At 45.6% G+C, this 14388-nt stretch overlaps 1 protein-coding gene across 1 annotated transcript; it reads right to left on the bottom strand.

Moving 5' to 3' along the window:
- Positions 1-2793: 2793 nt before the first annotated feature.
- Positions 2794-12079, bottom strand: LAX1 (lymphocyte transmembrane adaptor 1). Its single transcript, XM_025991461.2, has 6 exons — positions 11825-12079; positions 11422-11600; positions 8453-8565; positions 7914-8024; positions 7047-7132; positions 2794-5276 (listed from the first exon to the last, which is right to left on the bottom strand). Exons 2-6 carry the CDS (start codon positions 11514-11516, stop codon positions 4491-4493), a joined length of 1191 nt encoding a protein of 396 aa, XP_025847246.1. The 5' UTR covers positions 11517-11600; positions 11825-12079; the 3' UTR covers positions 2794-4490.
- Between the last annotated feature and the right edge of the window lie 2309 nt (positions 12080-14388).

Below are 14388 nucleotides of genomic sequence, written 5' to 3'. Positions count from 1 at the left end.
GTTCCACCCTCATGACCTAATCATCTCCCAAAGGCCCTCAGCTTCTAATATCATCATATTGAGGTTTCAACATACAAATTTTGGGGGCACACAAAAATTCAGTCTACAGGACCCACCCAAGTGTTTGTGAGGCCATCCTCAGATGGTCTACAGCCAACAGATGCTCCCTGAGGCCTCTTACCTGGCACCCTGTTAGGTAGCCCAAACCCAGTCACCTTCCCCTGCTGATATTTTTATTGGGCACAGTAGGTGGCTAGCTGCTTCACAGCACCCCCTCTCAGTTCTGACAATACTGTCTTCTTCCTCCTTTTCCAAGGGTATGAGGCACTCCTGCAGAAAGAGATGGTTACCACCTGCCCAGGGGTGGGGACAGTGAAGGAGGGAAGAACATCTCTTCCTGATCAGGAAACTCTTCAAAGGCCAGCCTCCAACACCTTCTAGGCCTCACCCATGGAGCAGGCACATGGGGTGGTGGAAAGCAGTGCTTGGTAGGATTAATTTTCCTGTTCTCAGTAAGCCCTAGGCTGATCCATAACAGCTCATGGCATGCTAAATTCAGAATGTGGTATGTTTTATACCCAGGTTTGGGCATTCATTTGGATTCCTGAATGACATGAAAAAAACCTTCCTCAACATTTTATAAGGTATAAGTACCTGCACTGAAACCATATTATCGACCATCAATTATCAGTAACCTGCCTTCATCTTGAGCCTTGTGCTAAGATCCACAGTGAATACAAAGGCTTTAAATATATTTTTTTGCAGGCAAAATGGTACAGATTAACAGGGAGACTGATCAAATATGTTAACAGAACAATGAAGAAAAACAAATACCCAGAACAATTACAGTAGCATATGCTTTAATATTATACCCATTTTGCAGAGGAAGGAACAAGGCATATTTATTTAAATGGGATGAAACTAGATGTCTTCACTTTATCCATGCTTTACAATTACTTTTTATTTGGAAAAAATTTACAGAAGAGTTGAAAAAATAGGATAGAATTTTCATATATCCTTCACCCAGCTTTCCCTAATGTTAACATCTTACATAACCATGATACGATTATCAAAACTAAGAAATTAACATCGATGTAATAGTATTGACTAAAATATGGACTTTTTGAATGTTACCATTTTTTTTTATCCCACTAATGTCCTTTTTCTGTACCAGGATCCAATCCAACTTATCATTACTCTGTATACCTAGTCATCATGCCTCCTGGGCGTCCTCCAGTCTGTGACCATTTCTCAGTGTTTCCTTGTCTTTCATGACTTTTAACACTTTTAAGAGTTCAGGTCAGGTATTTGTAGAATGTTAAGCAATCTGGATTTTTTCCTCATGATAAGAATAGGGTTTTGTGGACTTTGGGGAAGGATACTATAGAGGTGAAATACCCTTTTCCTTGATCATATAACAATGTGATTTGTAAGTGGTGAGTTACCCTTGACCACCCTTTAACCACCCTTGGTTAAAGTGGTGTCTGCCAAGTTTCTCCACTCTAAATTTGCTTCCCTCTCCTACACTCCCCCCTTCCATGTTCTATTTGTTAGAAAAGAGTCACCAAATCCAGCTCACACTCCACACTGAAGGGGAGGAGAATTAAGTTCCCGGGGAAGTATTGATTCATTTGTGGATGTGTGTTAAAGTCATCACAGTAAAGTACAAATATTTGAAGGGAGATCTTTGAGGCTAAGCAACTATCTTACTTCTCTCTAATGTGTCATCCACTAATTTTAGCATTCATTAAGACTTGCCCACAGCAATTATTCTGTGGTGTCTTTTTTAAAATTTATTTTTATTTTGTTATTTTTTAAAAAATATTTTATTTATTTATTTGGGAGAGAGAGCGTGAGAGGAAAGAGCATATGAGCAGGTGGGTGGGATAGAGGAAGAGGGAGAAATAGACTCCCCTCTGAGCAGGGAACCCAACGCTGGGCTCCATCCCAGAACTCTGGGATTGTGACTCGAGACAAAGGCAGACAACCAACTGAGCCACTCAGGCACCCTTAAGTTTTTAATTCCAGTTTAATTAACATACAGTTCTGTGGTGTCTTAGTAGTGATTTTGTTTTTTCCTCATTTCTTCTATATTTATTATTCAGAATTCATCTGGAAAGAAGATTTCTCCCTTTCTTCCATTTTATTCACTTATTGATATGGACTCAAGAATATTTATTTTGTTCTAAGTTATACATTTATATCATAATTTATTTTTATTGCTGAGATTGTTCTACCTTTGCCTTTGGGAGCTCTTTTATTTTTTTTTTAAATTTTTATTTATTTATTTATGATAGTCACACAGAGAGAGAGAGAGAGGCAGAGACACAGGCAGAGGGAGAAGCAGGCTCCATGCACCGGGAGCCCGACGTGGGATTCGATCCCGGGTCTCCAGGATCGCGCCCTGGGCCAAAGGCAGGCGCCAAACCGCTGCGCCACCCAGGGATCCCTGGGAGCTCTTTTAGATGGCTCCTTCCAACATACCTTCATATTTTCTTGTGTTTTCTTCCCCTGCCACCCTCTTCTCTTTTTCTTTCTTTCTTTTATCTACAAGACTGTCAAGTTCCCCCAGGCCTATAAGTGGCCATTTTTCCAAGGAGCTCTGGTTCCTTTTATTGAGAATGATATTTAGAAACCAAGAGCTGGCTGCTAAGTGTGTTCATTGCTTCTTGGGTATCAATTCTTCTAGACCCTCTGGTGGGATAGAACTAAGAAGTATACGTATGCTAGCCCATGTATACACATCTCTATATTTATTTCTGTATCTATTCATATATATATATATATAAAAGATTTTATTTATTTGACATGGAGAGAGTACAAGCAGGAGGAGCGGCAGAGGGAGAGGGAGAAGCAGATTCCCAGCTGAGCAGGGAGCTGGATGCAGGGCTTGATCCCAGGATCCTGAGATCATGACCTGAGCCGAAGGGAGATGCTTAACCGACTGAGCCACCCAGGTGCCCCTATTCATATATATATATTAAAATAAACAAGAGTTCAAACTATACCTCCAAATCTAGTCTGGCACCACAGAGTTCATTGTAGCCTTTTCTACTCGCTTATTTGTCACCTCTTTTTCTGATAGTGAGAAACCTGTCTCTCCTTATCTACATTTATTTATTTGTTCAATCTTAGCATACATTTAACGTAGTTTCAGAATTGCTAGACTATATTCCTCTGAGATACGAATTTACCAACTAGAGTGCAGTGTTTATGTACAGTTTGTATGCCTTTATCTTACAGTTTCAAGTGAAAGCATAGTTTTCCAAAGTTAATTAGGCCAGCTCCTCCCCCGCCTTCAGTGAGGCTATATCATCCATCTGTAATATAGTTCTGTTTATTGTCTTAATCTTCATTCCATTATGGCTTCCCCTGATAGAGTGTTTAATGAAAAATTTTTACATATAATAAAAGTCACTTGTTGTGCTATATAGTTTTTTTGTGTTTTGACAAATTCACAGTCGTGTATTTGCCAGCACAGTACCAGTACAGAAGAGTCCCATTAACCTAGAAATTCCTTTGTAGTAAAATTCCCTTTGCCTAAACCTGGCAAACGCTAATCTGTTTTCCATCCTTAAAGTTTTGCCTTTTCCATGTCATATAATTGGTATCACACAATTTGTAGATTTTTTTAGGTCTAGCTTCTTTTACTTACCAAAATGCATTTAAGATTTGCCCGTGTTGTTGCTCAAACCAATAGTTCATTCTTTTTTTATGTTCAATATAGATAACCTTATTACATGGATATACCACAGTTCATTTTTCCATTTACGTGTTAGAGGACTTCTGGGTTATTTCTAGTTCCGGCAGTTATGAAAAAAGCTACTATAAATAGGCATGTATGGGTTTTTGTATGAACACAAATATTCAATTCTCTTGGATAAACATCTAGTAGTGGAATGGCTGGGTTGTATAAGTGTATGCTTCTGAGAAACTGTCACCTTTCTAAAGTGGATAGTACAATGAAAGACAGTTCTAATGTCCCACATATTCTCTAGCGTTTGATTGTCCACACCTTTTTTCAACTGGAAACTGCTGTCCCACTCCAACTCAGACTTCTCCATTCTTTTTGGCCTCTGCCTGGATTACAAACTGATCCATATTCTCACTTTGCATCCTGCTGGTATTCGCAAAGGTAATGATTTTAGACCACTTCATGTTTCCACCATACACTAAAGTACTATTACATTTTTAATCTACTAATTGTCCTATAAGGGAGTTTCAGCAAACATTCTTAGGTTGGTATGAGAGATAATAGCACCCTGCTTGAGAAGAATTCCCTTCTGGCTTTCTCAGACATTGGCTTTTGTGAGTTTCCTAACTTCTGTGCATCTCAGCATTTTTGTAGTCTACCTGAATGAACCACTGAGATATATAAGGATGGCCAGCGATCTTTACCAGACCTTGTAGTGGCCATGGGTCTGGCAAGCATAGCCTACTCCACAGAGCTCTTCAGCTGGGTTTCTGGGTTCTAATTCATCAGGAAGGAGTTATGTGTCTGGTCCCTGCTTGGAGTCCCTGTCTTCTGACTTGACAGCTAGCACATTCTCATAGTCACTAGAAGTGTCATTTGACATTTCTTCTTCGTGTTTCATCTGACTACTCTCACTCTGTGCAGATGGCTGACAGGTCACATGTTCCCCTAGAGCCAGGAAACTCCCTGATTTCACAACAAATTGGATGTGGGTACCTGGACCATCCACCCTGCCTTCTATGTTTGAGGATGTCACTTCTTCCTCCCCCTGCTGCTGGTTTCCATTGGTGTGTGCTGGTGGAACATTTTCATAATCTCTATAGCACTGGAAAACCAGACAGGACTGCTTCCCCTGGATGGTCTCAAGATTCAGCCCTGCCATATTGACATAGTCATTCGAGGTCTCCGAAGAATCTTCCCCATCGCTGAGTGGATCATTGCTTTCAGACCTTAGAGACCCAAAACTGATGTGGTCACTGGCATTCCCACAGCCCTTGTCTCTTTCCTCAGTAGACTCCAGCTCCTGGGCACTTGGGAGGGCAAAGAGGCTCGTGGGGGTGCTGTCAGTAGAAGCTAGAGCCTTAGCAATCTCTTCTGCTGTGGGCACATTGATGTAATCTCTTGAATCCTCTGAAGAAATGCTCAGGCAGTCTCTGGCTGCTCTGACATTGACATAGTGTGCTGAGGGAGTGAGGTCCCCACACATCTGGAGCCCTGTGGCATTGTCATAGATGCCCACTGCATAGCTGCTGGCATGAGTATGGTCTCTGTGCAGCCAGAGGGTATTGCCTGCTTGGGAGGGCTATAAGCAAGAAGAGAAAGCCAGTGACAGGACTGAAGGAGAAATACAGGTGAAACCTTTCTACTTCCCCACCCAGGACCACTATCTAATAGTTCCTTCAGTTTGTTCTTTACCTTGTAGAACATCTCTAAGTTGGAGGTCTCCAGTTGCAAAGCTTTAGATCATGGGCAGGTATGAGTAGTGTGGGCTAAGTTTAGGGAACACAACAGTGTAAATGTGATGATAAATTGCTGCTGGTTTTTGGTCACAGTGTGGGTGTTCAATGGGGAGTGTGTAGAGGGGAATAGTATGAACTGGAGAGAGCCTGCTACCTCTGAGCCTTGAGAGGCAATAGAGTACAGTGGCTAAAAGTAATGACTCAGCCTTAGACTCAGGGTGGAAATCCCAGCCTCGCTACTCTGTGCCGAGTTTGGGCAAAGTTACCTAATCTCTTTGTGCCTTACCTCCCTCGCAAATAAAATGGGGATAGCCATAATATCCACATAATATGGGTTTTGTGAAAAGTAAGTGTGTGACTATGCATAAGGTGTTGGGAATAGTTTCTGACACATGGAAGACACTAACAAATGGTTGTTATTATTAAAGGGGCAGCTGGCATACGGACCCAGCCCATTGTGGCCATTTAGGGATGCCGGTCTGATGTTTCCAGAGTTTCTGACTTTTCAAGAAAAGCTGGACATCCAGATTTTAATGTGAAATCTTTTAGATTTTTAAATGTTGGCAACTGGTTCCAAATGTTGTTCATCTACTACACAGTCCGTAGCCAAACATGTGTTGTGGCCTCATATCAGTTTGGGATGGAGTGCCAGAACTCGCTTTGGCAGTGACGTTTCCTCCTCCCTGCACATTATCAGCCATGCAAGCTTGGTCCCCCAGGAGTTTGTAGAGGTGAGAGCAGAACCCAAGGATGGGATATGTGGGAGGAGCACTAGAGGTGTCCAAGTGCTAACTGAACGTAAAGCTCTGGGTAGTAAGAAGCTGGGTAGCAGCAGGATCAGCAGCAGCAGTAGGACTGTGTTCATCTGAGATGACCACAGAGCCAAGGGACCGATTCTTCAACAAGAAAGTGAGAGCTTATCTGTTGGAGATGAGGCCCCTGAGCTTCCAGGTCCCCCCTTTCCTGTCTTGGTTGTCTCTGCCCCAGTGTTGTGGGGCTCCTCCTTGAGGGCTGCCTTTAGAGCCAGATCACAGGACACACTAGGTCATTGTTATTCATTGTAGTGTTCCCATGGTAACCTCAAAAATACCCCACGTTTGATCAAACACTTTCTACACCAGCTACAGTCCTCAATGACTTACAAACATACCTGCTATTGAGGATAATTGAAACCATTTGCCATGGGCCCCAGAAGTAATTCCCAAAAGCAGGGTTTTAAGGATGTTTTGAGCCCCCACAGCATTGTTGGAATATTTGTTTCCTCTCTCGAGGTAGGATACAGCATTGGAAGGGGACAATACTCATTTGAGTGAGCTGTTACCCTTGTTAAAACAATACATTTCCATTCTAACACCGTATCTTTGAATACATGTGCCCTGGTATCTTACTTAGAATCCTGAACAACTGTTCCTACCTTTCATGATTTTTGTCCCTGGGCAGTAGGGAGGTCCCTGAGGCTAGTCTTCCCAATTTATCAATAGGGCCACAGGGGACATGCCAGGGGACATGTCGTTTGCCAGGAAAGGAGATCTGTGACCTGAACTTATTTACCCCAGTTCTGCCAGAGAAATGTCCTCTCTCCCAAGGGGCTTGTCCTTTCCCTTGACTCTTACCACAGGATCAGAAGGAGGGCTATCATAATTTCTGGAAAGGAGGCTCTCGGTACTGAAAATATGGTTACTCCTTGACTGCCGTCTCCCTGAAAGGATAGAGAACAAATCCTGAAGATAGCCAGCCAGTCCCCTGAGCGCTTCCACCTCGATGGTCCCCGCATCGTGGTTGATGTGGGTTTGTGTGGTGTTGGTATTTGAGGCCGGTGTTCTGTGGTGAGAGGGGCAGAGCTAGGGAGAATGATGTGCTCTGAGGCCTGGGACTGTCCTCTGTTTTTAACAAGGACCAGAGGACACTAATTAGCACAGAGTTTAGAGCAGCTGGGGAGGAGGCTCCTGTAATGCCAGAGGCCATGCTCTTCTTCTGTATGTGTCCCCCATTCCTGGACATACCCATCCGTCCTTTGCTTACTTCATATCAGGACAAATAAAAAAAAAAAACCCCAACCCAGACACCTCCCAGCTCCCTTTTTATAGCTCTGTAGGCCCCTAATGGAGTTACAGCCTGCTTCTGACTATCCCGTCCTCCTCCACGCTCCCTGAAGGGCAGAAAGGTCTGAAAATGTAAAGAAAGTTGCTTCTGAAAAAAAAAAAAAAAGTTGCTTCTGGGGCAGCTGAGCAGTTTAGTGCTGCCTTCAGCCCAGGGCGTGATCCTGGAGATCCAGGATCGAGTCCCACGTCAGGCTCCCTGAATGGAGTCTGCTTCTCCCTCTGCCTGTGCCTCTGCCTTTCTCTCTCTTGCTCTGTGTCTCTCATGAATAAACAAATAAAATCTTAAAAAAAGAAAAAAGGTGCTTCTGGGTATGAGAGGTGCATTCTGGATGAAGTTCAGTAACATTTGTGCTCTGCAGATTAGAAAGAAAAACCTACCCAGCTCTCCTTGCCTCTGGGGTAAGGAGTCATAAATATTTTTGGCTCCTTGTCTGGGTCGAGACAGAGAAAGTAAGGGCATGACGGTAACTCGGAAGTAAGGAATGTGTCCTGCAAGACAATGAGAGAGATGGAGATCTCAGTGGGGGCAAGTGGTACGGAATGCAGGGACCCTTAGGGATGAGATAGTCCCTGAAAATATTCCCCATCCTCACTATGTATCATAAAAAATACATTTTCACACTTGCCCAATTCCATTTGAGCCAGAAGACTGGGAGAAGAAGCAAGTGGGCAAGTAGGGGGTGGTAGGAAAGGGTGGGCATAAATGTCTCAGGGCAATGACCTGCAAAGTGGAACTCTGATTGGCACTGAGCCTTTTAGGGGCATGGCTTAGACTCTCAAAAGTGAGACAATGGCCAGTGTATCAGGGAAGAACAGAAGAGAACAGAGTTTATGTCTGGAGAATAAACTTGGCCTTGAATGCCAGGCTAGATGGTGGATCCTCGTGTGTCTCCACTTGGGATAATCAAAGGACTCACGCTGCTTCTTCCATTTATTCCAGTTCCATAGGCTGTAGAAGATCAGAGTGGTCAGTAGGACGGCAAGGAATCCTGCAAACCCAGAAAATATGGCTCTGCTCTGGTCTTTCTCTCTGTGGGGAAAAACAAGGGCCATTCTCCAGCTGTAGGAGGCTGAGAAGGCTGGAGAAAAGGTTTTCTGCAGGAATTGGAGCCTGAGGACTTGGAATGGGAGCCGGCCGGAAAGCTGAGGTGGGTAGGCTGTGTGGTTGAAGAGAGTGTCTTCATTGTGGACAGAAGGAAGCTGGGCATTACCCCTTTGGAAGCCCTACTGGATGCCAGGGGTTTGGGTGTGTGTGAAACTCATTTAATCTTTACAACATCTCATCTCTCCTTGTGGCCAGAAACCTGAGATTTAGACTCAGAGAGGCTGAGTAATATATCAAAGATCACACAGGTGGGAAGGAGCAAAGATGGAACGTGAGTCTAGGTCTGTTTTGGGGCCCAAAGATTGTGTGCTCTTTCCAGTGTACCACACTGTCCTCCAAACTGGCAAAATCAGGTTCACCTGCCCTTGCTTCCTCCTCATTCCCTATTCCTTGGTGTCCTGTCTTGTGTGGAAGAGGGAGCTGCTCTGGGACAGAGTCCGGCTTGCAGGCATTTGAACAACCCCCATGTATGGACTTGCAGAACTGGTCTCCAACAATACTTGCTGTTTTGTGGAATGTGACCCACACAAATGCAGGAGTGAGTTTCTGCTGCTTGTGGTTCCCTGACAGCAATGGGTTGCTGCTCTGCTTTGCCTACTGGAACAAGAAGAAGCCAATGGAGGATACAGCAGGAATGGCCAACAGACCCAAATATTAGAAGCCAGGTCAGCTAGTCCTAGGCTTGTTTACCCAATTCTCCTGGACATTTCTGCTAAACTGCCCAATGGACATCTCAAACCAAGTATGTCTGAAACAGAATGCCTGTTCTTCTCCCATAAGCCTGCTTCTCCTCTGGTGTCTCCCATCATCTAGTGGTTGGAGCTATCCTTGACTGCTCCTTTTCTTTCACACCTCAATTATTCAGTCAACCAGAAAATTCCATCTGCTCAACTCTGGGCATCTTTCCCAAACCCAATCACCTCCACTCCTCCATTGCCACTCCTGGCTTCCACATGGGTCTTTGCAGTAACCTCCCTAGTGTGTTGCCTTGCCTTCACTCTTGACCCCCATATACTATCTTCACACATGAGCCTGCATGATCCTCCTCACAGTAAACCAGATCACGTCCCCTCTCTTCCTGTGACCCACATGACTTTGATCACACTTGGGATAACATCCACAATCCCTACTCAGTGAGGACTTCATGGCCCCTTATGGTCTAGCCTTTGCCCTCCTCCTCCTCTTCTTTCTTCTTCTTCTATCTCTCTTTTTAAAATATTTATTAATTGAGGGATGCCTGGGTGATTCAGTGGTTGAGCATCTGCCTTGGGCTCAGGTCATGGTCCTGGGGTCCTGGGATTGAGTGCCACAACGGGCTCCCTGCAGGGAGCCTGCTTCTCCCTCTGCCTGTGTCTCTGCCTCTCTCTGTGTCTCTCATGAATAAATAAAAATAAAATCTTAAAAAAATTATTATTTGAGAGAGAGAGAGAGAGGAGGGGTAGAAGGAGTGGGAGAGAGAATCCCAAGCAGGCTCCAAGTTGAGCATAGAACTGATGCAAGGCTAGATCCCATGGCCCTGAGATCATGACCTGAGCCGAAATCAGGAGTTGGACACTTAACCTCCTGAGCCACCCAGGCGCCCCTCTGCCTACCTTCTGACCTCATTTCCTACCACTTTCCTTCTGACGTGGACAGCCAGGACTCCTGGCTGGTCCGTGTCCATGCATGGCACACTGCCACCTCAGACCTCCAGGTCCTCTCCCAGGGTGGGGGTTGGGGGGGCAGGTAGCTTCATCTCTCATTTCCCTCAAGTCTCATCTGAAATATCACCTGCTCAGACAGGCCTATTACTCCCAGTCCCCTTAACTCTGTTCTGGTTTTTCTTTATACACTTAAGACAGATTGACATTTTATTATATATCCATTTGTTTGTCTATATCTGACTTTCCTACTTGACTGTAAGCTCCAAGAAGCCATGGACTTGTCCATCCTATTTACCTGGTACCTGGAACAGTGCCTGGCACTTAGCAAGGGCAGGGTGAATATTTGTGGAATAGATGAGTGACTTAGTAAACACGAATGAACATAGTAGTTATCTGGGGGGGCTTCAGGGTTCTGACAGCTTCATAAATTCAGTACCATCCATGCTCCTTCCACCTGCAGGTGACATATATGTGTTTGTCATGATAATACATTTATTTCCCTAAATGACAGTGATTTGAAATTTATTATTGCTGAGTTGCACTGTTATCACAGCACTGAGATTCATACCTACAAGTGTTGTTAAAGTTTCAACCGCTCTTGGACTTTTTATGTTTGTTAGTATGATCCTGCAAGTTTTAGCAATAAAATGTATAGCCATGCTGAGTTCTGTGAGATTTTATATCCTAAAAACACATCTTTATACATCGATGATTGCATTTTCCATTCATGGAAAGTCTTTAGGACCTAAAATACATCACTGAAAGAAAACAGGCCTGTTGTTTCCATCATGGTGGCTCCTAATTTTTGAGGGGGAAGGAGGAGAGTGGTTGTTGGGACCTGATACAGGGATGATTGAGGACAGTGACTGGGACCTCTGGGAGGTAAGAAATCCACCCAGGCCAGACAGCAAGGTCTAAGGACCCTCTCTCCCTGCAACTTCCTTTTCTCACCGATACCCATTCCTTCCCTCCCAGCAGTCCTGGGCAAGCTTCTCTAAGCCTAGAATTTGGTGGTCTAAGGGGACCTGAGGGCAGTCGTGAGGGCTAGGAGCACTGCTGGGGTAGAAGTGCCCAGGGTCAGCCAGGGCTGTCTGTCTAAATCAGGGGAGGGTGGAGCTCACCACCCCGAGTTACTCACCTGTCCAGGCTGCCGGCAGTTACCTGCAGAGTCCTGGCTTCCAAGGTCCTCCCTCTGATTTCTGAAATGGTCGGGGTGATCACATCCATGGTCATAGAAACCTCTCTGGCTTCAGCTTCTTCTTCTAAGCTTTCTCTCAGTTATCAACAGCTAACACATGCCACTTCTCCTGGCTCTTCCTAAGTGACCATCCATCAGGAGAAAAGGCAAAATTGACTTGTGTTTTGCATACCACCATAACCACTTTTTTAAGTAGATAAGAAGACTAGAAATCCTCCTCATCTCCATGTTTTCCAATCTTTCTAGAACTTTCTTTCCCCCAACATTGCATCTACCTGGCGTCTACCCCTGAAATGTTAGGCTGCATTGAGCCCAAACACAAAAACAACACGTTTGGTTCTACCTGGATGTGGCTACAGTGTCCACTGTGGGAAGCACGAACTCAGTCTGGTGCCATGCGCCCCAAGAGAGGTGGCTCAGGGAGATGCTATGCGCTCAGCCTCCTGGTGGAAGTGTGAGGAGTGTAGCGGGGAAACTGCCAAGAGGAGAGAGAGAGAGAGAGAAAGAGAGAGAGAGACTCCGTGAGAAGCTCATCCCCTCCCAACCCCCAGAGCAGAGAGAAAAGAGCAAACATTTGCCAGAATGGAAACAGAGAGTCGTCACAGGAAACGACAGCACTGATGTGCTAATGAGGCATGGGGCACAGGAAATGCTGCTCAGCTATAGCAAGATAGAAGAAGACGTGTCTGCACCCCCTGTTCCCTGGGTTGGCCGGGTGTGTGTGTGGGGGTGTGTGTGGGGGGGCACTGTGGTCTGTGGGGAGTGTGACTAAAGATGGGGCAAGGTGGTGGGGGATCCATGATTGTTCCTATGGGTTTTGGGGACGGGCTATTTTCATAGACACTTCCTGGGTGATTTTCACAAAGCTGGTCTGTGTTTTCCATTTTGAGAATCTCTGGGGATTACCCTCTGAATGGAGCCAAGGCCAGGTCAGTGTTGGCCATTCCTTCCCGGAGCCCTGCCCTCCGTGGCCCCTGGCGGCCGGCTCTCTCGCAGGACTCTTCTGGAGGTCCATCCCCTTGTTGTGCACCTGTCTCAGAGGCCAGAAATCTCATTCCTGGTCTTTTCTCAGACTTAGACAATTGTTCAGATTTGTTTCTGGCTCCCTTCTCTTTCCCTTTATCAACTTCCCGAAAGTCTCAGCACCTTGGGAGGGTCCAAAGAGAAGGGGCCAGGCCACTAGGACTTTTACGGGGATGTGAGGGGCCTCTGACCTGGCTTTCCACAGGGAAATGGACTCCCTCCCCACGGCAGGGAAGACAGCCAGTGCCTCAGCACCTCCCATCTCTTCCCTGTGGGCACTAAGGTCCCAGCTCCTGGGGACGGGGGTGGCTGTCTACCCTGGTCTGCACGTCCAGGTGCCCCCAGAGCCCCAGGGGAGAGGGTGCAGGTGGCCTGAGTGGCTCTCCCAGGAGCTCTGCCCTCTGGGCTCTGGCTGCCATCCCCCCACCTGGCCTAACCTGGCAGGAGCACAGGTGGTTCAGGGACAGCTGGTTCAAGAGCTGGACCCTGGGGCTTTGCCCGCCTGTCCTTGGGAAAGGGTCTGAGTAGAACTAGGGCTCCTCAGGAGAAAAAGACCTGTCGCACCAGGCCCTGCGGCCAGGACTGGAAGAGTGAGCTGGATTCCCCAGGCCTGTCCTGAGCTGAGCGCGGCGGGCGGCCGTAGAGGATGGTGTGGGAGCTGGGAACTTGGAAGGTGGTAGGAGAGGGTACAAGAGAAGGGCCGATAGAACCAAACCTCACGACCCTGCTGCTACTTAAAAAAATATATATATATATATTTTTCTTTTTAAAGACATTCTCCTGTGTGATCATCTGAAGACCTTGTTTTTTCTTATCTTATCCAGAGTGTCTGAGTCAGACTAATCTTTCCTCTGGTTTCCTGACTGTCTCCCCCACCGGCGGCCTCCCCACACTTGAGGGCAACAGCCTTCTGAAAGGGGGTTCCATAGAACGAGCTCCAGGTTTCCAGACCTGGCTGCACCCTGCCACCTGCTCTCCTTTCCTTCCTGCTTGTGCAACTGCCAGTCAGACCCACAAACACTAAATCGGTGTGTGAAATTATTCAACGTAGTAATGGAAGAAAACTGCTCCTTCCGGGGAAATAGGGCACATGTTTTAAACCTGATGGCTCTGGTATTTCCCTTTAACCACTTTTAATGATTACAGAGTTGAATGTGACATGTGATCCCAAAGTATTAAGATTAGGGGTGCCTGGGTGGCTCAGTTGGTTGCACATCTGACCCTCGATATCAGCTCAGGTCTCGACCTCAGGGTCACGAGTTCAAGCCCAGCACTGGGTTCCACTTAAAAAAAAAGTATTAAGATTATTATTATTATTATTATTTTAAGTATTAAGGTTATTTTTAAAAAATATTTTATTTATTTATTCATGAAAGACACAGAGACACAGGCAGAGGGAGAAGCAGGCTCCTCACAAGGAACCCGATGTTGGACTCAATCCCAAGACCTTGGGATCATGTCCTGAGCCAAAGGCAGATGCTCAACCACTGAGCCACCCAGGCACCCCTAAGATTGGTTTCAAACGGACACTTATGCATCCAAGCAAAACCCTTTGAATGGAAGCGATTGACTCTGTACTAACTCAGTGATGTGGTTTTTAGTATTACTAAAAACCTTCCAGAATCTTCTGGAAAGACAGAAGCACTGTGTTAAGAGCATCGATACAAGATCAGATCCTAAACGACTGCTTGGACAGGTCGTCTAATCTTTTTGGGTGTTTCCTTGGATGCTTGGATGTAAAGTAGCAATACTACAACATAGGTAATGCAATTATGAAAATTGCGCTGACAATGAAAAATGCTTTGCTGAGGACTTGGCATGTGCAATCTCACTAAATGGGGGGTGCTATTCTGTGATTATCTTATTACACATTAGGCTCATTTC

This window comes from Vulpes vulpes, chromosome 5, assembly GCF_048418805.1.
Source record: "Vulpes vulpes isolate BD-2025 chromosome 5, VulVul3, whole genome shotgun sequence".
Classification (NCBI taxonomy): domain Eukaryota; kingdom Metazoa; phylum Chordata; class Mammalia; order Carnivora; family Canidae; genus Vulpes; species Vulpes vulpes.
Note: the sequence above shows the minus strand (reverse complement) of the source record. Positions and strands in the feature narration are given on the sequence as shown.